The sequence below is a fragment of the Citrus sinensis genome, chromosome 3 (assembly GCF_022201045.2).
Source record: "Citrus sinensis cultivar Valencia sweet orange chromosome 3, DVS_A1.0, whole genome shotgun sequence".
NCBI lineage: Eukaryota > Viridiplantae > Streptophyta > Magnoliopsida > Sapindales > Rutaceae > Citrus > Citrus sinensis.
In genome coordinates this window covers 47546075-47569323 of record NC_068558.1, presented here as the reverse complement: position 1 = coordinate 47569323, position 23249 = coordinate 47546075, and the positions used below count along the sequence as shown (strand labels likewise).

The following is a 23249-nucleotide window of genomic DNA, read 5'->3' as shown; positions in this document are numbered from 1 at the left end:
TTGGCTAAAAATTTGCACTTAACTCCAACGTTAGAGCTTATTTTGAAGTACCCTAACACCTTAATACAGTTCATCAGTCCCCACTTCTCAATTAACTATATTTAGTATTATTTTCAAAATTTCCCTTTCTCATTACTTTTTTTAAAAAATTATTATCTACGTTCCAAATTCAAATTTTTCATAAGTTAATTTGGTATATCCGAACTCTTTTTGATAAATTACATGTTAAGGATTGTTCATTCTTATGTTTGAAAGTCCTTCAAATTAGTTTAGTTTGACCACCAAAAAAATTACAGTTGACTCCTCTAATTGTAAACTACCTCAATTTTTGTTAAGATTGGTGAAATAAATTGTAGGAGGTTTAAATATCACAACTGTTTTTAACTACATGTGTGCCAATATTAGACACATCTCAACTAAAATAAAAGATTTGATTTTTGTATGGAAACTTGAACTCATAGCTTAGTAAATTATGGATATAAGGACTAACTAATATCTTATGTGCACATCTACCTACTCTTTCGCTCAAATGATTTCCTTTAACTATCATAAATAAATAAAAAATTATTATATATAATAATAATAATTAAAAGAGTGAAAATATAGTTCTAAAATAAGTTTCATCCAGGAAGGGTATGTTTGATGCTATTGTTGGGAGTTGTGGTTTAAAAACCTTAAAGCCACAATTATTAAGTGTTTGGTAAACAATTATAATTGTAGCTTTAAGTAAATGAAAGTTTATCCCACTGTTGTTTGATGATAAATTTATAATGTATTAATTAATTTTGTTAAAAATATAATTTAAACCGAATGTTCACTAAATACAATCAACTTTTATTTTATAACTATAACTTATTATTATTATTATTATTTGACATTGTGACTTTTAAAACGCGTTATCACGTTACCATGCGCATCATGAGTTAACAGAGATGAAATAAAGAAAAGACTTCAACAACTTGATAATTACTTTTTGAAGCGGCCAAACATTTGATTTGTTAATCCGAGTGGTTTAACTATTTAAACTAGGGTCCGCCTAAGTTACGTTAAACGTAACTTACGGCCTGGCTGTGAAATTTCATCCAGCCCCCCATATTCACTGTTATTTATATTATATTCATGAATATTATAATAATTTTTTATTTAGAAAATTTCATTTAACCCCTTACACTCAATTTTATTTTATTGAAGTCCTAGAGTACGAATTCGCCCCCTATAATTTTAAATTCTCAAAATAACCTTATTTAATTATTATTAATTGAATTATAATTATAACTATTATTTTATTATAATTATAAATATATTTATATTTTTTAAATAGATTATTGTTATTATTAATAACAAGAATAAAAAGTATTACAATTAATTAATCTATTAACAATAATTAATAATATTTTTTATTAAATTGTTAATAATAATAATAATAATTAACGATAATTATTATTAATAATTAATTTTTGAATAATAATAATAATTAACAATTATCGTTAATAGATTGTGACTGACTCTGAACAAGTTGCCCGATATTTATATCATACTGTATGCATTCACTTCTGGCTGCAAAAGAAATTAAAGCAATAGCTTTCTTGTTAACCAAACAAGAGATTTAACAAAATCAGAAACACACGTTTCTCAAAACTAACAAGGACTTGGACAATTATGGCACTAAGTAGTACTGCAATTAATATCAGTGATGAGGGTATGTTGCTACTTTGCTAGCTAAGCCTAGGTGGGCATTGGCATTCCTAGGACTCTGAACAATTATCATTAATTTTCAAAAATTAATTATTAATAATAATTATCGTTAATTATTATTAATTTAATAAAAATTATTATTAATTATTGTTAATAGATTAATTAATTGTAATACTTTTTATTCTTGTGATTAATAATAATAATAATCTATTTAAAAAATATAAATATATTTATGATTATAATAAAATAATAATTATAATTATAATTCAATTAATAATAATTAAAATTTTTAATTAAATGAGGTTATTTTGAGAATTTAAAATTATAGGGGGCGAATTCATACTCTAAGATTTTAATAAAATAAAATTGAGTGTAAGGGGTTAAATGAAATTTTTTAAATCAAAAAATTTTATAATATTTATGAATATAATATAAATAACAGCGAATATGGGGGGCTGGATGAAATTTCACAGCCAAGCCGTAAGTTACGTTTAACGTAACTTAGGCGGACCCTTTAAACTATTGAGAAATAACATTAAGGTATGATAAATATTATATTTTTAAGACATTTTTTTATAAGACTATTTCTTATGATATTTACAATCATATAATTATTGAAACAAGTTTATATCAAATCTTATATAACACTGTTCAAATTTTGCCCAAATTTTAACATTCTTTAATATTCGAGGGATGTCAACTCCGCCCATAAGAGAAGACTATCTTCACTTAAAATTTAAGGAAAGAAATTTAAATTAAATATTCACAATACATCTGTGGGAATTCAAATTGCTTCTCTCACACTTGTGAGGGAGTGGCTTGGCAGAATGATTATACTTTTAAGTCTTTATTATTAAAGAATTACAAAAATCTTATATTTACTACTTTTCTGTCATGACTATTAATTGATCACTGACATCATATTAATGTAACATGGGTAAAAATATTTTTATACATAAAATAAAACCAAAGTTATAATTTCATTAAATATAAAGGGCAAAATTATCATTGAAAACGTAATGCAATTGGTATTGACAAAAAAAAAATTAAAATACTTTGTATTTAATATTATATAAATTTATTAATAATTTTTTATATTTTTTCAAAGTAAAGGGCAAAATTAATATTTCAATGATCAACTACCGATAAATTAATAGTTTTAATACAAAATTGTAAAATATAAGATTTTATAATTCTTTAATAACAAAATATTATGAGAATATATTCATTGGACTTATTTGTTATTTCCCAATAATTTAAGTGAGTGAAAAGATAACCTTGTTATTAGTTATGTGAAAGTGAAAGGTACCACCGAGTCCCACCAACCAGTCAAGGTGGGCAGCCATTATATTATCTTAATTTCCTTGCCTCACGCCACTTGCTTTTAAAAATTAAAGGAATTGAGTTTCATTAAGAATTTAAATAAAACAATGTCATAATCCGGGTATTTGGAATATTTAAGTTGCAGCCTGGGCTGGTGGTGATGCAGAGAAGTCTCCCAGAGGCTGGAAGCAGGCTTGAAGCTTGATCATGAAATCATACTCGCTCATTTTGAGTCTTTGACACGAGTGCTGATATTGAGACCGACTCGCTGACAAAACGACAATTTGGCTCTCGTTTTGGGCTTTCGCTCATTTGTTCATTCATTTTCGTCTTAAGCAAAAGCAAACTGGTACATACCAAAAACAGAAGCAAGCAAAGCTACCCGCGTGCACGCACTGGGCATCCGCACACCACCACGATTATTTTGTTATCTCCAACCTTACCAAATGCAACGCTTACACCAGCAGCGAACCGGAACAACACTCATCTTATAAAAACACTATCGTTTTTTTCTTTTTCATCTTCTTTGATTTTGAGCGGTGGTACTAGCTTTGATTTTGCAGGAGCTTGCCATTGTTGAGTGTTAGAAAATGCATATTTATAAAGGAGAAAACCGTCATTTTACATTTTAAGTCTTGCTAACAACCCTTACTTTTATATATTTAACCTTCTTGTGATTTAATTACATGTGTTTTATTTTAATTAAGTATTTTATGTATTTTAGGGGCATTATAGTCATTTCACAATAAAGGAGAGATCAGACGGCAAAACGGACATCACTTTTGAACTCAGGACGGTCGAAAACCTTAGGAGGAGCATAAAAGGAAAAATGGCACTATTCACATGTACGGTACTATTCACGTGTACGGTACTGTATACGTTACTGTTCACGACACTGTTTACATAGACGGATGATGACGTGGCATTGGCCGATGATGTGGCATTGATTGATGAGGTGTCACGATCCTGTTGGACTAAAATTCTTATGTACTGTTGATGGTGACGTGGCAGCATATCAGTGGACGAAAAATCTCGCGTACGGTGCATGCATCACACAGGATTATTTTCAACCAAACCGCGTTACTGTTCATCCGGGTCAAACCGCGTTACTGTTCAAAGTCGGGTCAAACCGTGTTACTGTTCATCCGCGTGGTCAAACCGTGGACTGTTGACTGATGACGTGGCGCAATCCTGAGCGTCCAAACTGTTTTTAATCCGATGGCCATGATTTACTCCATGTATCTATAAAAAGGGGGCATCCCCCCCCTAATTTGATATCTCTGAATCCATTTTTGGACTCTGTTTTCTGTAATTCCCTCTCCATCTTGTATTTTCTTTGTATTTTAATAAATTCCTATTTTGCCCCTAGTTCAATTATGAGTGGCTAATTTTCTTTCAAGCTTGGGTTGAAGGTGAAGTCTCAACATGTGTCATGGGCTTAATTTGGTAAATTTATTTTCTCTTTCCCTCTAGTTTTTGTGGATGTTTTGACTTCTCGTCGACAAATAATACTAATCTTGTCTAGTACCGCCTTGGTTTCACCGGCCCTCTAGTATAAGGTTATTATTATTTGGCACGATAAGCCCTTAGCACCATATTGATTAGAGCGTGGTTCATGAGGTGTGGATTCCCCCCTCATGATTTAATTGGCATTAATAAGGAATATTTAGCCCATGATGCATGTTGATACGGATCCAGATACCCAAGTACGTCATTTCAATAGAATTCTCTTCAATTTATTCTCACCATTTCAATACCAATTTTAGAATTTATTCTCTCCATTTTAATTTAAGTTTTAGCATATTCCAATCATTTCCACCACAAATCCAATCACCCATTCACAAAATTAATTCTACACAATTAAAATCCACCTCCTCGTGGGATCGACACTCGTCACCATTAATCTATACTACAACAGATTCGTGCGCTTGCGAGTACATTAAAATTTGCACAACAAGTTTTTGGCGCCGTTGCCGGGGAGGTAAGTAATTTTAATTCATAGAATTAATTTTTGTGAATAATTTCTTTTATTTGTTTTCTTGTATTTTTTTTTATTATTAAAAAAAAAAAGAAAAAAAAAGTGAATCTACATTTAAAGGTTAGTATTTCTTTTCTTTTTCTCTTCTTTAAAATTTTGTAATTTAATTTTCCATTTATTTTTCTTTGTAATTTTTTTGTTTATCTTATTAATTTAATTTTTAGTTAATTTCTTTCACGTATTTATTTTTGTGTATTTTTATAGAAAGGTTGTAATAGCGCAATAAGGTTAGTATCGTAATTTCTCTCTCTTCTTTATTTTTATTTGTTTTGTTCCCATCTTTATTTTTTGTTTTGTTTGCATCTTTATTTTTATTTTATTTATTTTGCATGCATGGTCGTAGGTCATTATTACCTAATCTTGAACCTATAGACCTTGAATTAGAAAAAACACTTCGCACACACAAACACGTTAAAAATAAAATGGATTTACAAGCACCACAGGAGAGGCCATTTAAGGACTACTTCAGTCCCTTAGCTAATTTGAGTACATCATGCATAAGATACCCAAATGTAGCTGCTAGGAGTTTCGAATTAAAACCTAGTGTGCTAAATTGTCTCCCCACATTTTATGGCCTAGAAAATGAGGATCCATATAATCATCTGAATGATTTTCATGCCATTTGTCAAACTTTTAAATATGAAAATTTTTCAGACGATGATGTCAAACTTAGACTATTCCCATTTTCTTTAAAGGATAGAGCTCGTTCATGGTTAAATACTTTACCTGCCAATAGCATTTCATCATGGGAACAAATGGTTACAAAATTTTTAAATAAATATTTCCCAATGCATAAAACCAATGCTATTCGCAGGGAAATCTCGGAGTTTACCCAGAGAGAGGACGAGCAATTTTTCGAAACATGGGAGCGATTCAATGGGCTACTCTTGAAGTGTCCACATCATGGGTACGAGAAATGGCACCAATGCCAATACTTTTTGGAGGGATTATTGCCAAATGTGCAAGAATGGCTAATGGCGACAAGTGGAGGAGAGCTAATGTCAAAAAGTGCATTAGAGATTTGGGAATTCTTCCAGCGACAAGCGGATAATTCCCAACAACGGAGTCGATCACTCAGGAATACTAGACGAATTAAGGGAGTAAATGAGGTTCAAATTGGCGAGTCAACTTCGGGAATCAAAGAAGTTAAGGAGATGGTTGAAGGTCTTGCTCGACAAATAGCATCGTTATCGACTGCTAAATCAACAGAACCACATGACCAGGACTCATACTCAGATCAAGCCAATGCCATAGGTGTAATGAGAAAGCCATCAAATTACAACCCATACTCCAACACATATAACCCTGGATGGAGAGACCACCCCAATTTTTCATGGTCTCAAGGATTCCAACAGAATGGACCAGCAGCTCCAGCTCCACCAATGCAACAAATTCCTCAAGTTCCTCAAGCCTCTCAGCCCCCATTCAGACCATACAATCAGAACCAGAACTACTCTCAACCCAGACCATGGGAGGATGCATTCCAAAATTTCAAGAATGTTACTCACTCCACGATTGAGCAACAGAATCGCACCATTGATGGACTACGAAATGAGTTGAGAGCAGGCTTCAATTCACAAGCCCAATCAGTTTCAAGCCTCGAGAAGATGGTGGGACAACTTGCTTCTTCAGTTCAGACCTTGGCAATGACCGTTGAGAAAGGTAAGTTTCCAAGTCAACCAGTGCCTAATCCTAAAGGAGTACATGAAGCAAGTACCAGTTCACCACAACAGCATGGAGAGGTCAAAGCAGTAATGACCTTGCGAAAAGGAAAAGAAGTCGACAACAAGGTGGAGATGCCAGTGACAAAAGAAAATCAAATTGTACCTGTGAATGTTGATGACTCATCACCGGAGGAGAAAGAAGAAACCAACCCACAAGAATATGTTCCCAAAGCTCCATTTCCTCAGAGGTTAGCGAAAGGAAAAAAGGGAAAATCCACAGGTGAGATTCTTGAAATCTTCAAACAGGTAAGTGTTAACATCCCTTTGCTTGATGCTATTAAACAAGTTCCATCTTATGCCAAGTTTCTTAAAGACCTTTGTACTAAAAAGAGAAACATGCATGTTCAAAAGAAGGCATTTTTAACAGAAAACGTTAGTTCTATACTCCAACATAAAATTCCTTTAAAATGCAAAGACCCAGGCTCCCCCACTATCTCATGTAGTATAGGGAACCACACAATTGAGAATGCTTTGTTGGATTTAGGAGCTAGTGTAAATCTGTTACCTTATTCAGTGTTTGTGAAACTTGGACTGGGAGAATTACACCCAACTCCAGTGGTGTTACAACTTGCAGATCGGTCCACAAAAATACCTCGTGGTATTGTGGAGGACGTGCTTATCCAGGTAGACAAATTTTATTTTCCTGTTGACTTCATTGTAATTGACACTCAACCAATACAGGATTCAAGGAAGCACATCCCCATTATTCTAGGCCGACCTTTCTTGGCAACTGCGGATGCTCACATTCAATGTAGAACTGGAAATATGCAGTTGTCCTTCGGCAACATGACTATGGAGCTGAACATCTTCAACATTGCCAAACAACCTCACAGTGCAGATGATGGAATTGTTGATGTGGATTTAATCGAAGCATTAGTTGATGACACTTTTCTTTCAAACCTTAGTGATGATCCTTTACAAACATGTTTAACTCACTTTGGTTTTGATTTTGATATTGACAGATCGGTTGATGAGGTCAATGCCCTGCTTGACTCAGCACCATCTATGGACACTAATAAATGGAAGTCAAGAGTTGAGCAACTAGCACCATCAGAGAAGCAACTCATTCCATCATCAGAATCACCACCGAAACTCGAGCTCAAACCATTGCCCAACACTTTGGAATATGCGTTTTTGGGAGAAGAAAGTACTCTACCGGTAATCATCTCAGCATCCCTCAATGACGAACAAAAAGGTAAGTTGTTGGATGTTTTGAAAGAGCACAAAGGGGCATTAGGATGGACCATAGCAGACATTAAAGGTATAAACCCAGTAGACTGCATGCATTACATTCACCTTGATGAAAATGCTAAAACTACTAGGGAGATGCAACGTCGGTTAAATCCTAACATGAAAGAAGTTGTTAGAACTGAAGTCCTTAAGCTATTAGATGCAGGTATCATTTATCCAATTTCTGATAGTTCATGGGTCAGTCCTGTACAAGTTGTCCCCAAAAAGTCAGGAGTCACAGTAGTTACGAATGCTGATAATGAATTGATACCCACTAGAGTAACTACAGGATGGCGTGTATGCATTGATTATAGAAAGTTGAATTCTGTCACACGTAAAGACCATTTTCCTTTACCATTTATTGATCAAATGCTTGATAGATTAGCAGGCCATGAATTTTATTGCTTTCTAGATGGCTACTCAGGATATAATCAGATTCCCATAGCACCAAAAGATCAAGAGAAAACTACTTTCACTTGCCCTTTTGGCACATTTACATATAGGAGAATGCCATTTGGATTATGTAATGCACCTGCTACATTTCAACGATGCATGCTAAGCATTTTTTCTGATATGGTTGAACGATTTCTTGAAGTCTTTATGGATGACTTTTCTGTCTTTGGTGATTCATTTGATCAATGTTTACATCATCTAACACTAGTTCTGCAGAGATGTATCGAGAAGAACTTGGTCTTAAATTGGGAGAAATGTCATTTTATGGTAAAACAAGGTATTGTTCTCGGTCACATCATTTCGAGTAAAGGTATTGAGGTTGACAAAGCCAAGGTGGATCTCATTTCTAATCTTCCTCCACCCAAAACAGTCAGAGAAGTAAGATCTTTCCTTGGGCATGCTGGTTTCTATAGACGTTTCATTAAAGATTTTAGCAAAGTTTCTAGACCCTTATGCAATTTACTTGCTAAGGATGTACCTTTTATCTTTAATGATTCATGTCTTATGGCGTTTGAAAAATTAAAACAGTTGTTGACATCATCACCCATCATTCAGGCCCCGAACTGGAAATTACCATTTGAGCTCATGTGTGATGCATCTGATTATGCAGTAGGAGCAGTATTAGGACAAAGAGTTGATCGAATTCCCCACGTTATTTACTATGCTAGTATGACATTGAATGATGCACAGTTGAACTATTCAACTACTGAAAAAGAAATGCTAGCAGTAGTGTTTGCATTGGAAAAATTTCGATCATATCTCATTGGTTGTAAAATAATTATATTCACAGATCATGCTGCTCTTAAATATCTTCTCACAAAGAAAGATGCAAAAGCTAGACTAATTCGTTGGGTGTTACTTTTGCAGGAATTTGACTTGGAATTCAAAGATAAGAAAGGGTCAGAAAATGTTGTGGCGGACCATCTCTCTCGTCTTCACTTTGACACAATTACAGAGCCATTAATATTAAATGAGTCATTTCCAGATGAACAATTAATGAGTGTGGAAGTATTACCTTGGTATGCTGATATAGTTAATTATCTTGTTACAGGTAAACTTCCAGAGCATTGGACCAAGCAAGACAAGATCAAATTCTTTGCGGAAATAAAGAATTTCTTTTGGGATGACCCGTATTTGTTCAAGTATTGTGCAGACCAAATTGTTAGACGATGTGTCCCAGAAAATGAAATTCAGAATATCCTTTCATTCTGCCATGAACAAGCTTGTGGAGGCCATTTCAGTGCTAAGAAAACAGCGACTAAAGTTTTACAATGTGGTTTCTATTGGCCAACACTATTTCGAGACGCTTACACTTTTTGTTCTTCATGTGATAGGTGTCAACGAATGGGGAGCATTACACGAAGAAACATGATGCCACTAAATCCAATTTTAGTGGTTGAGATTTTTGACGTATGGGGTATCGACTTCATGGGACCCTTTCCCCATTCTTTTGGCCATCAATACATATTGGTTGGTGTTGACTACGTCTCAAAATGGGTAGAAGCAATTCCATGTAGGACCAATGATCATAAGGTGGTGATAGGATTTTTGAAAAGCAACATTGTCTCGCGCTTTGGATTCCCTCGAGCAATAATCAGTGATGGTGGTGCCCACTTTTGTAACAAAGCATTCAAAGCTCTTTTGACAAAGTATTCAATCACACACAAAGTGGCGACCCCGTATCATCCGCAAACCAGTGGCCAAGTTGAGATCTCCAATCGAGAAATAAAGCACATATTAGAAAAAACGGTGAGGCCGGACAGAAAAGATTGGTCATTAAGACTTGATGATGCCTTATGGGCATATAGAACGGCTTTCAAGACCCCGATTGGGATGTCACCCTACAGGCTAGTGTATGGAAAAGCTTGCCACCTACCTGTGGAACTCGAGCATCGTGCGTATTGGGCCATCAAGAAATTCAATTTTGACATGCAGCAAGCCAACTCAGAAAGAAGATTACAACTGGCAGAACTTGAAGAAATTCGCAATGATGCATACGAAAATGCCAAGATTTACAAGCAACGAATGAAAGTCTTCCATGACAAGCAAATTATGAGAAAATCTTTCACCCCAGGTCAGAAAGTGCTTTTATTCAATTCTCGCTTGCACCTATTCCCAGGTAAGTTACGCTCTCGATGGTTTGGCCCATTTATTGTTCATACTGTTTTTCCACATGGGGCAATTGAAATTAAAGACCCAAAGAATGGTGTCACGTTTAAAGTTAATGGTCAAAGATTAAAGCCATATCTAGAGTACCAACCACATGAAGAAGACACCGAAATAAATTTGAGTGACCCACCAAATTTGAATTGAATTTTTTTTTTCTTCTCGTTGATTTGATTTTTCTTTCTTTCTTTTTATTATTATTCTTTTGCTAATTGAAATTGTTTTTGCATAAGTGTGTTTATTTTACCATTAAGTTTTCTCTTATCATTGTTAATCATGAGTCTCATACTTAGACCGTTCCTCCTGAACATTCTTAAACCACTTCAACGTGTCAAAACTCATCTCAAAAGACAGATTCAATTTTGTAAAACACATCGCATTTGGACTCTACAACCACCAGAGTTAGTAGCCTATGTTGAGGGTTTAGAACACCAACTCAGAGACATTGAGAGAAGTGTTTACGACATCCAGTTGGAGCTTGAGGTAAATTCAATAAGAGGACGATTTTAATTTTCTTTGTGTGTTTTAATTTGTTTTTATATTTGTGTGCTTTAGTTTGTTACCCCGGTGAAGTGGCGGATAACGGTACTCCGTGACAATCAAGTCGGTTACTTCAGTTTCCCATAATAACTGATATTCTGAGGCGAAGGTATGGACAGAAACGAGATTCTAGCGAAGCTTCACAAGCGATTCCCTTCACTTCCTCAGAATGCCCTCCTTACGATCTATAAAGCTCGGTCCGAACGCATGCGATTACTCATGAGGAATAACATACCTGCTGACATCCGTTGGTTAATCGAGGCTAAAGTACGATCGGCAGGTGAGTTACCTCCAAAATTTATTGCATACATGCCTGGTTGTGGTAAAGGAAATTATGCAAGAAAACGACGAGCTCGAAGAATTTCTGTTGCTTGTCATAAGTGTGCCAGAATGAGTTGCAATAAAAACCCATGTTCTTTAGGAATGGTGTCTGATAACAGGGAAGATAAGATTCAATTCATTAGGGATGGCTTGAATAAGGAGTCATTGGATGATATCATTTTGTCTCTTGAAACGCATCCCAGTGGATATGTGCAAGGAGCGATTCTCCAGTTATGGCCATTATTCCAGAAAGAGCATGCACGATATAGTCTCGGGAATCTGACTATAAACGACCCTGTTTGCCAGTTTATAAGAAAACTGGATAGGAAGCCTATCCTCGACCCATAGAGGGCGTTCAAGCTGTTTCTGGACGTAAAACCAGAGGAAGATGTGAGCCACAGTCGCAACTACCTGTAAATATCCTTTTACTTTATTGTTATTTTATTTCACTATTGTCTTATTGTTTGCATTATTGTCTTTAATAATTTTATTACTGTTTGCTTTTTCCTTTTTACTGTTTTCTTTTTGACTTGCGAGCCACGTGCTTTACGCGTTATTTGACACTGACATATTACCTCATACACAACCATGACCCACTATCACCAAGACTCTTAAATGTGATTTCTTTTTTGTCAAGCACTCACAAATTGTTTTTGAGAAGTATCACAATGTCAGCTACTCCCAATAGACAATTCAAGAACATTTGTGTGCTTTCTGGATTTACATATGGCAAACATAAAGAGTTCGTTGAGGCAGCCATAGATCTTGGTCGAAGCATAGCAGCGAGAAATTTACATTTGGTGTATGGAGGAGGTAACCGAGGGTTATCAAAAATGGTCTCCGAAGCAGCTTTTATCAGAGGAAGTCAAGTGTTAGGCATCATCCCAAGAGTCTTAAAATCATTGGGCAGTTCGTCTGACTCATCAACTGGAGAAGAGTTAGTCATCTCAGGTATGCAAGAAAGAATAACTGAAATGCTTAATCATGCTGATGCTTTTATTTTCCTTCCAGGAGATCTTGCAACACTAGAGGCACTTATCACGCTAGCATCTTGGGCTCATCTGCACATCCACCAAAAACCCATCGGTTTGTTAAATGTCAATAACTTTTATGATGGCTTTATCGCATTTCTTAACCATGCAATAAAAAACTATTTCATTCCCGCTAATGTGAAAAAACTCTTTATTTGTGCTCACACTGCTAATGAGCTACTTGATCTGTTACAAGCGTATAAACCGGAGCCAGACCCCTGGACCTTTGTGTTGGAGCGCCCAAATAATGATGGTAACAGTAGCAGCAGTAAGAAGTACAAATTAGATTTAACTCTCCGCCTGTAAATATTTTCTTCTGTGTTGCACCACCCAGGTGATGTCTTCTAAACTCTACTTCTTTCATTTCAAACATTGAGGACAATGTTTCGTTCTGGTTGGGGGGAGGGAATAGTCGACAATTATGAAATTTTGGTTAAGTTTTTACTAATTTTTTGTTGTAAAAACTAACTGTTGCTAACTTTTTGTGTTAAAGATGGCTGAATATGGAGTGTAGTGACTCTAGAAACGCATCTTCATCGTTTAAAAAAAAATTAAAAAAAAAACTTAAAAAAAAAATTAAGACATTTTCTTTTTTCTTTATTATGTGTTTATGTTTATTTTTCTTCTTTTTAATTTATCCTCTATAAAAATGCATTTTCCAACTTTTGAGTCGAAGATGGCTGAATATGGAGTGTAGTTCCTCTAGAAACACATCTTCTTTAAAAAAAATAATAAAAAAATCATTTTCTTTTCTATCATTTTAAATGTAACTTTTCTAAATTAATTTTTCTACATCATTTTCACATTTCTGCATGCATATATATATATATATATATATTTTTATGTTTAGAATAGGTTGGGGGGTAGAATGTTTTTTTAAAAAAAAAAAAATTTTGATTTGTTTTAACATTGGGTGACATGATTAATTTAAATTTTAGTATTTGTATTATCTTTGGTCTTAAGTGATGTTACATTATGTTTGCTACTCTACATGTTGATGTTGGAGACATATATGAGTTGCTTGAAGGAATGAACATGTCATAATAAGTACCGAGTGAGTTTTTGAGCCTATCATTTTTCTTGGAGAGTAACCCTTTTGCCCATTCTTTATACAGCTTAACAGTTTATTATTGTATACACGATCTCTAGATTTCTTTTGAGTTAACCCTTAATAAAAAAAAAAAAAAGTGTGTTGCTACATTTGGAGGCCCATCTAACTAGTAGATATGGAAGGTTATTCAGAGCCCTAAAAGACGATGGAAAGGCCATCTTTGATCCGTTTGAGCCTTTCTAGCCATCCCTTTTATTAAATATCCATAGTTAACCCTTTTGAGCCTTTAAAAAAAAAAACATTTTCTTTGTCAACTTATCATCTTGACCCACTCCGATTTGGAGTATTACCCGATGTCTTATAAGTTCCATCACCTATTTATGTTTGAGAAAATGTAAATAATTATGTTGTTCAGTGAAGTTATGCCAAAAAAAAAAAAACAAAAAAAAAACAAAAACAAAAACAAAAACAAAAGTTGTTGTTTCAAAAGAATAAAAATAGGTGAAATCCACCTTGCAACTTCCAAAAAAAAAAAAAAAGTTCTCTGCATTTTTCTCAAACATACACTTTGTTTTCCTTATTTCCCTTCTTTGTTAACCATGTCCCTAGCCTACGTTACGTCCTAATAAAAGTCCTTCTTGATTTTAGGGAACTATAGTCCGAAGTAGAAGCTAGTTATATGGGCTAAAAAGATGTAGTGATGCATAATTAAAAAAAAAAAAAAGATAAATAAAGTGGGTTGACTAACATTTTATTTGACTTGAGATCGTATTATTTCTAAGCTGAGGGCATATTTATTTCATCTTGGTGAGAGCATGTGATATCACTTCTTTATTATTTTCTCTCTCAATTACCATTCATTGGAGTGACTATTTTTATTGGGATTAATTTATTTGTGAGAGTGTCACTACTTCCAGTGAGATTTTGGGGTTTGACATGTCATTCTTGAGAGTAGCTAAAACAAAGTCTACTGGGCTAATTCATGTGGATGGTTGATGTGGGTGTGATGTTGCTTTAGACTGGAGATAATGCTTATACTTTTATTTGATTGCTATCATTAATCTGATGGAATAAATACGAGTGTTTCTATTAAAAAAAATAAAAATAAAAATAAAAATATTTTGAATTTGAATTTTATTTTCGCTTTATTTGCTAGGGACTAGCAATAAGCTGGTTGGGGGGTGTGTTGAGTGTTAGAAAATGCATATTTATAAAGGAGAAAACCGTCATTTTACATTTTAAGTCTTGCTAACAACCCTTACTTTTATATATTTAACCTTCTTGTGATTTAATTACATGTGTTTTATTTTAATTAAGTATTTTATGTATTTTAGGGGCATTATAGTCATTTCACAATAAAGGAGAGATCAGACGGCAAAACGGACATCACTTTTGAACTCAGGACGGTCGAAAACCTTAGGAGGAGCATAAAAGGAAAAATGGCACTATTCACATGTACGGTACTATTCACGTGTACGGTACTGTATACGTTACTGTTCACGACACTGTTTACATAGACGGATGATGACGTGGCATTGGCCGATGATGTGGCATTGATTGATGAGGTGTCACGATCCTGTTGGACTAAAATTCTTATGTACTGTTGATGGTGACGTGGCAGCATATCAGTGGACGAAAAATCTCGCGTACGGTGCATGCATCACACATGATTATTTTCAACCAAACCGCGTTACTGTTCATCCGGGTCAAACCGCGTTACTGTTCAAAGTCGGGTCAAACCGTGTTACTGTTCATCTGCGTGGTCAAACCGTGGACTGTTGACTGATGACGTGGCGCAATCCTGAGCGTCCAAACTGTTTTTAATCCGATGGCCATGATTTACTCCATGTATCTATAAAAAGGGGGCATCCCCCCCCTAATTTGATATCTCTGAATCCATTTTTGGACTCTGTTTTCTGTAATTCCCTCTCCATCTTGTATTTTCTTTGTATTTTAATAAATTCCTATTTTGCCCCTAGTTCAATTATGAGTGGCTAATTTTCTTTCAAGCTTGGGTTGAAGGTAAAGTCTCAACATGTGTCATGGGCTTAATTTGGTAAATTTATTTTCTCTTCCCCTCTAGTTTTTGTGGATGTTTTGACTTCTCGTCGACAAATAATACTAATCTTGTCTAGTACCGCCTTGGTTTCACCGGCCCTCTAGTATAAGGTTATTATTATTTGGCACGATAAGCCCTTAGCACCATATTGATTAGAGCGTGGTTCATGAGGTGTGGATTCCCCCCTCATGATTTAATTGGCATTAATAAGGAATATTTAGCCCATGATGCATGTTGATACGGATCCAGATACCCAAGTACGTCATTTCAATAGAATTCTCTTCAATTTATTCTCACCATTTCAATACCAATTTTAGAATTTATTCTCTCCATTTTAATTTAAGTTTTAGCATATTCCAATCATTTCCACCACAAATCCAATCACCCATTCACAAAATTAATTCTATACAATTAAAATCCACCTCCTCGTGGGATCGACACTCGTCACCATTAATCTATACTACAACAGATTCGTGCGCTTGCGAGTACATTAAAATTTGCACAACAGCCATTATTTTCAATTTGATTGTTTTGGATTTGGTTGGTAAAGTTGTAAGAGAAGCTCTTCTGTGTTGGTAAAATTGACGTTTGTAGTTTTTTCACGGGTAAATTTTAATGGTTTTCCACTTGTTGAGCTAAAAACGGGAGTCAGATTTGCCGTTTTGTTAGAATCTTTGGTCTCTTTCTCCTTAATCATTTTCCTTCACCGCCCACTTAGCCCATTATGATTTATAAGGAAGAGATGGCAAGAAAATTTGGATCCGGTCCACACCCACAAATATCCGACAAATCTGAATCTGAAAAAATTCTAAATCGAATCCGTATTATTTTATATTTAAATTATTTATTTAATATGTATTAGTATAACTAACTCTATAATTTTGATTGATTTATGTTGTGAAATTTTAAATTATGCATTTATGGTGTTATTGTATATTATTTATGTTGAATTTTTAATTGTTGAATAATAAATAATTTTTATTTAATAATATTACATAAATTATTGAATTTAAAATTATATTTAAATTTATTATGTAGATCCGAATTCCATTAAATAAGCATCATTAATTATTCACATTCTAAATTTTAAGTTCCTAGCGTCACAAGTAAACACACCATTATAGAATTAAGTATTAGGTTAGTTAAAAATAATTCAAGAGTTTTTAATAGATGCATTTAAAAATTAGTAAGGTATCTGGTTACTTTCTCATACAACTATTTTCTTTTTGACAATTCAAAATTACTTTTTTATCTTTTGAAAGAGTGATTTTAAAGTACCTCTACGTACTATAGTTAATGCAGCGTACATTTATTTAAAAAAATATTATATAATTAATAGTCAAAGTTTTAATTTTGTACACATATTTTATATATATAATATATATTAAATGGAAATAATATAAAAGATGTCCTCTAATATCTCTCCCTCTGGAAAAAAAAAAAATCCAACTGAAAGACGCATCTAAGAACTCCAGCAACAACTAATGTGACAAATTATAAAAAAAAAGTCTTGTTAAAAGATCTTTTTCGGTTTTAGGCGGGCCCAAAAATCAGAGTAAATTGGTCGAAATCTTACCAATTTTCTTGTCTACGGTTAAAAGTCAACTCCAAAGGTCGAATCTGTAAGCACACCAACGAGCGAGGGCAATTATTTTGAAAAAAATAATAATAATAATAATAACTGCTGACTGAAAGGGAAGATTAGGAGAAGGAAGATTCAAATATTCTACACCTAGAAAGCAGAGAGGGAACCGTAGAAGTTCAAAAAAAGTGACCACTGACCGGTCATAATGTAACCACAATTCTTCATTTTTATTATTTTATGAGATGTGTATATATTCCGCTTACTTGCTTGGCCCAAGATTAGATTTTGTGGTCGTCGAAGAGAATTTTTTTAGTCTTCTGCTTCGTTACCAAGCCATTAGCCACCGCCTTTCTTGTAAGTTGCTCTTCCATCTTTAAAGGTTCTTCACACCCCCCCCCCCCCTCTGGGTACTTTTCTACTCTCTTTGTTGTTTGTCTTTTATAATTAACTGCAAACTGCAAACTGAGGGTCTTTCGTTCTGTTTTGAGAAAAATTTGTAGTTGAAATCAGTGGTTGTTACTTATGTTTACTGTTATTTTGTAGTCGTATCCGGTTTATTTATCCTTTGGGTTTGTTGAACCACCCTTACTGTGTTATTTATTCATTTATTTTGTGGGTGGTGGTTAGTTTTGGTGTTAAAGAAAAAGGATTGTAATTGTGTTTGTAATTCATGGTTGTTGTCTGTTTTCATTTCTAAAACTTCAATTTTTCTTATGTGCTGTGTGTTCCTTTCTTTTCTTTTTTCTGGTATGGAATCATAGCTTTATTTATATGGTTTTGCTGAATTTTGCTTCATGTGTTTGAACAGTTTTGCAGGAAGTTGATGTTTTTATTTATTTATTTTTTTTTTCGGTTTGGAGAGATAGATTGAACCCCAAATTTAGAATACCATGGAGGAAAAACCATTTCCTGCTTGGTCATGGACTGTAGAGCAGTGTTTGAAAGAGTACAATGTGAAACTAGATAAGGGTCTGAGTTCTCGTGAGGTGGAAAAGCGGCGGGAGAGGTACGGATGGAACGAGCTTGACAAGGAGAAAGGGAAACCTCTATGGCAGCTCGTGTTAGAACAATTTGATGATACACTTGTGAAGATACTTCTTGTTGCAGCTTTTATATCTTTCATTTTAGCTTATTTTCATAGTAGTGATTCTGGGGATTCTGGTTTTGAGGACTACGTAGAACCATTGGTGATAGTGCTGATTTTGGTTCTTAATGCAATTGTTGGGGTGTGGCAAGAGAGCAATGCTGAAAAGGCTCTTGAAGCCCTCAAAAAGATCCAATGTGAATCTGGAAAGGTTTTGAGAGATGGGTATCTTGTACCTGACTTGCCAGCAATAGGTCTTGTTCCTGGGGATATTGTGGAACTGGGGGTTGGGGACAAAGTCCCTGCTGACATGAGAGTTGCAGCATTGAAAACTTCTAGTTTGAGAGTTGAACAGAGTTCATTGACTGGAGAGGCAATGCCTATTTTAAAAGGTACTAGTCCTGTGTTTTTGGATGACTGCGAGTTGCAAGCCAAAGAAAATATGGTTTTTGCAGGCACGACAGTTGTGAATGGGAGTTGTGTTTGTATTGTTATAAACACCGGAATGAACACTGAGATTGGGAAGATACAGAAGCAAATACATGATGCATCTTTGGAAGAGAGCGACACCCCATTGAGAAAGAAGCTGGACGAATTTGGCAACAGGCTTACTACCGCAATTGGGCTGGTTTGCCTTGTTGTCTGGATTATGAATTACAGAAATTTTCTTTCATGGGATGTTGTCGATGGATGGCCAGCAAATGTCCAATTTTCTTTTGAGAAGTGTACCTATTATTTCAAAATAGCTGTTGCATTGGCCGTAGCTGCAATCCCTGAAGGCCTTCCTGCTGTAATTACAACTTGCTTAGCTCTTGGTACCAGGAAAATGGCACAAAAGAATGCTATTGTTCGGAAACTTCCTAGTGTAGAAACTTTGGGATGCACAACTGTGATTTGTTCAGATAAAACTGGGACACTGACTACAAATCAGATGTCTGTGACTGAATTTTTCACTTTGGGCAGGAAAACTACTATTTCCAGAATTTTCCATGTTGAAGGCACAACTTATGATCCTAAAGATGGTGGAATTGTTGATTGGCCATGCTACAATATGGATGCTAACTTGCAAGCAATGGCAAAGATATGTGCTGTTTGTAATGATGCTGGGGTTTACTGTGATGGCCCTCTCTTTCGAGCTACAGGTTTGCCCACTGAAGCAGCTTTAAAGGTTTTGGTTGAAAAGATGGGTTTTCCGGATGTTAAAGGAAGGAACAAGATCAGTGATACACAACTTGCTGCAAACTATTTGATCGACAGCAGCACGGTTAGATTAGGTGAGTGGAAAATTTATTTAAGCTCTTCAATTACAACATGAATTTCTTGATCTCATCCAATAATATATTCAAATATAGGCTGTTGTGAGTGGTGGACAAAAAGATCAAAGAGGGTTGCCACATTGGAGTTTGATCGCATTAGAAAATCGATGAGTGTTATTGTCCGCGAGCCTACTGGGCATAATCAATTACTCGTCAAGGTGACTGCCATATTTTATTAAATTCCAACTTCATTGTAAGAGAAGTAACTATGTAGAAATTAGTATGATAGTATTGTTTTCACTTTGATTTTGTTTTCTGTTGATTAAGTGACAATTAATGAAAACACTAATATGTGTGGATATCTTATTCTTTTGATTTTAAAACTTGTGAGTATAATCCATTCAAACAGAAAGTTGGTACAAAACTGAATCAAAAGAGGCATGATGCATTATATTTTTGCATTTGCTAGGGCAGTAAATAAGCAAATGGAAGTTTTAGGCTCCAATTTTTTGTTATTTTCTGCAGAGACGGCTGGCTGACTTTTACAATTAGCATGAAATCTTGGAAACCGGATGGCTCTTATATGCTTTATTTAATGGTCTGATTTGCAGGGTTCTGTTGAGAGTTTACTGGAGCGCAGTTCACATGTGCAGCTTGCTGATGGATCTGTTGTTCCATTAGATGAACCATGTTGGCAACTAATGCTTTCAAGACATTTGGAGATGAGTTCAAAGGGGCTGCGATGCTTAGGAATGGCATACAAGGATGAGTTGGGAGAGTTTTCAGACTACTATTCTGAGAGTCATCCAGCACACAAGAAGTTGCTCGATCCATCGTGCTACTCCACCATTGAAAGTGACTTGGTCTTTGTCGGGGTTGTTGGTCTGAGAGTAAGTAAATGCCATAGTACTTGTGCTTCACATCAATTAATGTCTATATTAGATTCTTACTAAACACATTCAACAGGACCCTCCTCGTGGTGGAGTTGATAAAGCAATTGATGATTGTCGTGGAGCTGGGATTGAAGTTATGGTGATAACTGGAGACAATAAGTCCACAGCTGAGGCAATTTGTAGGCAAATTAAATTATTTTCTGGAAATGAGGATCTTACAGGGAGAAGTTTTACGGGTAAGGAGTTCATGGCTCTTTCTTCTACACAACAAATCGAAGCTTTATCAAAACATGGAGGAAAGGTGTTTTCCCGTGCTGAGCCTAGGCATAAGCAAGAAATTGTGAGGATGCTAAAGGAGATGGGGGAAGTTGTTGCAATGACAGGAGACGGTGTAAATGATGCTCCTGCACTGAAATTGGCTGACATTGGAGTTGCTATGGGCATCACTGGAACTGAAGTAATATGAATTTTTAAGCTTTGTCGCATTTATGTGCTAGCCCAAAGGCAGTGGGCAGTGAATATAGAGTTGCCAATAGAACTAATATCTTGCAACCATAGTATAACTTTTTAAGTAAAACTAAGGGCCTGATTTTCTTCCAACTATGGAAACCCTCTATGTTTACTGTTCCAGGTTGCAAAAGAAGCTTCGGATATGGTTTTGGCAGATGATAATTTTGGCAGCATTGTTTCAGCTGTAGCCGAGGGTCGCTCAATCTATAATAACATGAAAGCTTTTATCAGGTACATCTCTATTATATCATCTTCTTCCTTCGATTAGTTTATAGATGTCTTATTCAAGTGTTCAAAACCTTCAGGTATATGATATCATCCAATGTTGGAGAGGTGATATCGATATTCTTGACAGCGGCTCTGGGCATACCAGAATGTCTGATACCTGTGCAGCTTCTGTGGGTAAATTTGGTTACTGATGGTCCTCCAGCCACTGCCCTTGGTTTCAACCCTGCTGATGTTGATATAATGCAGAAACCACCCCGGAAAATTGATGATGCTCTGATAAATTCATGGGTTCTTCTGCGTTACTTGGTTAGCATTGATCAACATTCTTATTCTTAATCAGAACTTTAGTGGCATTTGGTTCTTCTGCATTACTTGTTAGTATAACAATGTTAAAGATATTGTCAACTTTTCAAGATCATGAAGCAAAATGAAGTGCAAGATAGTTAATGACATGTTCCTGAATATAACAAATGAAAAAGCAGAAGCTATCCTCCTGCAAAATATTTAAATAAAACTTCAAAAGATTTGTGTGATTATTAGGCAAGCAGGATGGTTCTTACTATCTTTCTGTTTTTAATGACAGGTAATTGGTTCTTATGTGGGAATTGCAACTGTAGGCATATTCGTCTTATGGTATACGAAAGGTTCATTTATGGGTATCAACCTTGTAGGCGATGGACATACACTTGTGACTCTTCCTCAGCTCCGCAATTGGGGAGAGTGCTCAACATGGTCTAATTTCACCGTAGCTCCATACGCAGTTGGTGGGGGTCAGATGATAACTTTCTCCAACCCTTGTGACTATTTTACCATCGGTAAAGTTAAGGCAATGACTCTGTCACTTTCTGTATTGGTGGCAATTGAGATGTTCAATTCCTTGAATGCACTCTCTGAAGACAACAGTTTGGTTACAATGCCACCTTGGAGGAACCCTTGGCTTTTAGTTGCCATGTCAGTCTCATTAGGACTCCATTGCCTCATACTTTATGTTCCATTCTTGGCAGACGTGTTTGGCGTTGTTCCTTTGAATCTGAATGAATGGTTTTTGGTCATTCTGGTTTCGGCTCCTGTGATTCTTATTGATGAAGTTCTTAAATTTGTGGGGAGGAATAGAAGATTAAGTGGGAAGAAGGAAAAGACTGCATAAGATAATGGGTTGGAAGAATTTTTAGATTCGACACTGATGGTGACAGATTAAAAATGAGATTCTAAATGTTTGTTAATTTTTAAATTCTTTGATAAATTTGTTTCTTTTTTCCAATGGGGAACAACTATAAGTTAGACGTTTTAGTTTACTGCTCAATTTAGCAGATTACTGTTACTGTTCGATATTCTTTTTTTTTTTTTTTTATAGAGAAATACTTGTGTTTTATTTTTGTAGAATTTCTGAAGAATATGAACAATATAATAGATTGTGTTTATGGATCCAGCTGCCTTACCCCCGGGTTTTCAGATGTAATGTTGTTTGGTGCTACCAATTATTTGTTCTCCGCTTTTAACCTTCTCATTGTCTACTATGTTGCACAAAAATTGTTTCTCACCTATGTTTGGTTGGAAGAAGTACTAAGAGAGGAAATGAATGGAAAAAAAAAAAAGAAAATAAGAGAAGAAAAAGAATCAATCTTATTTTCATTGTTATTTTTTAATTAGATATAGAATTCATCTTATTTCCTCTTATTTCTTGTCCTTTTCTCTCCTCTGCTCTTTTTATATTTTGTTCAACCAACCAAGTTATTGCTCCCGCGGAGCTCACTGAAGTTAACAGTCCATTAGCCTTGTAGGCTGTTTCTTGCTCCTCCCTGGACCTTGAGGCATATCTGTTTCCCAATCTTTTACCTATTCTTTGCCAGAATAGCCGTCTACTTCTTGTAACATCTGTCCGTACTTTAGTCCATAGGATTTTTTTTGTTTGTCATCCAACGATGGGCTAACTACATGACAACCGGACAGGCTTGTTACCCCACGGGCCACGGCCGCGGGTAACAAAGCCTTGGCATGTATTAATGTCTAATTTCAGAATATTTTCAGAATTACCGTCATATTCTGTTACGGCAACGAATAA

General features: G+C 35.2%; 1 protein-coding gene and 1 non-coding gene across 2 annotated transcripts; one reads left to right on the top strand and one right to left on the bottom strand.

The window, feature by feature from the left end:
• Window positions 1–5862: 5862 nt before the first annotated feature.
• LOC127901678 (small nucleolar RNA R71) lies at window positions 5863–5966 on the bottom strand. The gene has a single exon (XR_008053922.1). It is a non-coding gene; the product is annotated as a small nucleolar RNA R71 (small nucleolar RNA).
• Window positions 5967–17100: 11134 nt separating this feature from the next.
• On the top strand, window positions 17101–22612 carry LOC127900968 (calcium-transporting ATPase, endoplasmic reticulum-type-like). The gene is made up of 8 exons (XM_052436501.1): window positions 17101–17570; window positions 18025–19574; window positions 19653–19774; window positions 20168–20446; window positions 20523–20906; window positions 21081–21190; window positions 21265–21493; window positions 21771–22612. The coding sequence occupies exons 2-8, from the start codon at window positions 18107–18109 to the stop codon at window positions 22332–22334; spliced, it is 3156 nt and encodes a 1051-aa protein (XP_052292461.1). The 5' UTR covers window positions 17101–17570; window positions 18025–18106; the 3' UTR covers window positions 22335–22612.
• The last annotated feature ends 637 nt before the right edge of the window (window positions 22613–23249 follow it).

Coding starts and splice junctions, on each gene's coding strand:
- LOC127900968 (XM_052436501.1), top strand. CDS start 18,107: ATGGAGGAAAAACCATTTCCTGCTTGGTCATGGACTGTAGAGCAGTGT. Junction 19,575..19,652: donor CAGCAGCACGGTTAGATTAG/GTGAGTGGAAAA, acceptor ATTCAAATATAG/GCTGTTGTGAGTGGTGGACA. Junction 20,907..21,080: donor TGGGCATCACTGGAACTGAA/GTAATATGAATT, acceptor TTACTGTTCCAG/GTTGCAAAAGAAGCTTCGGA.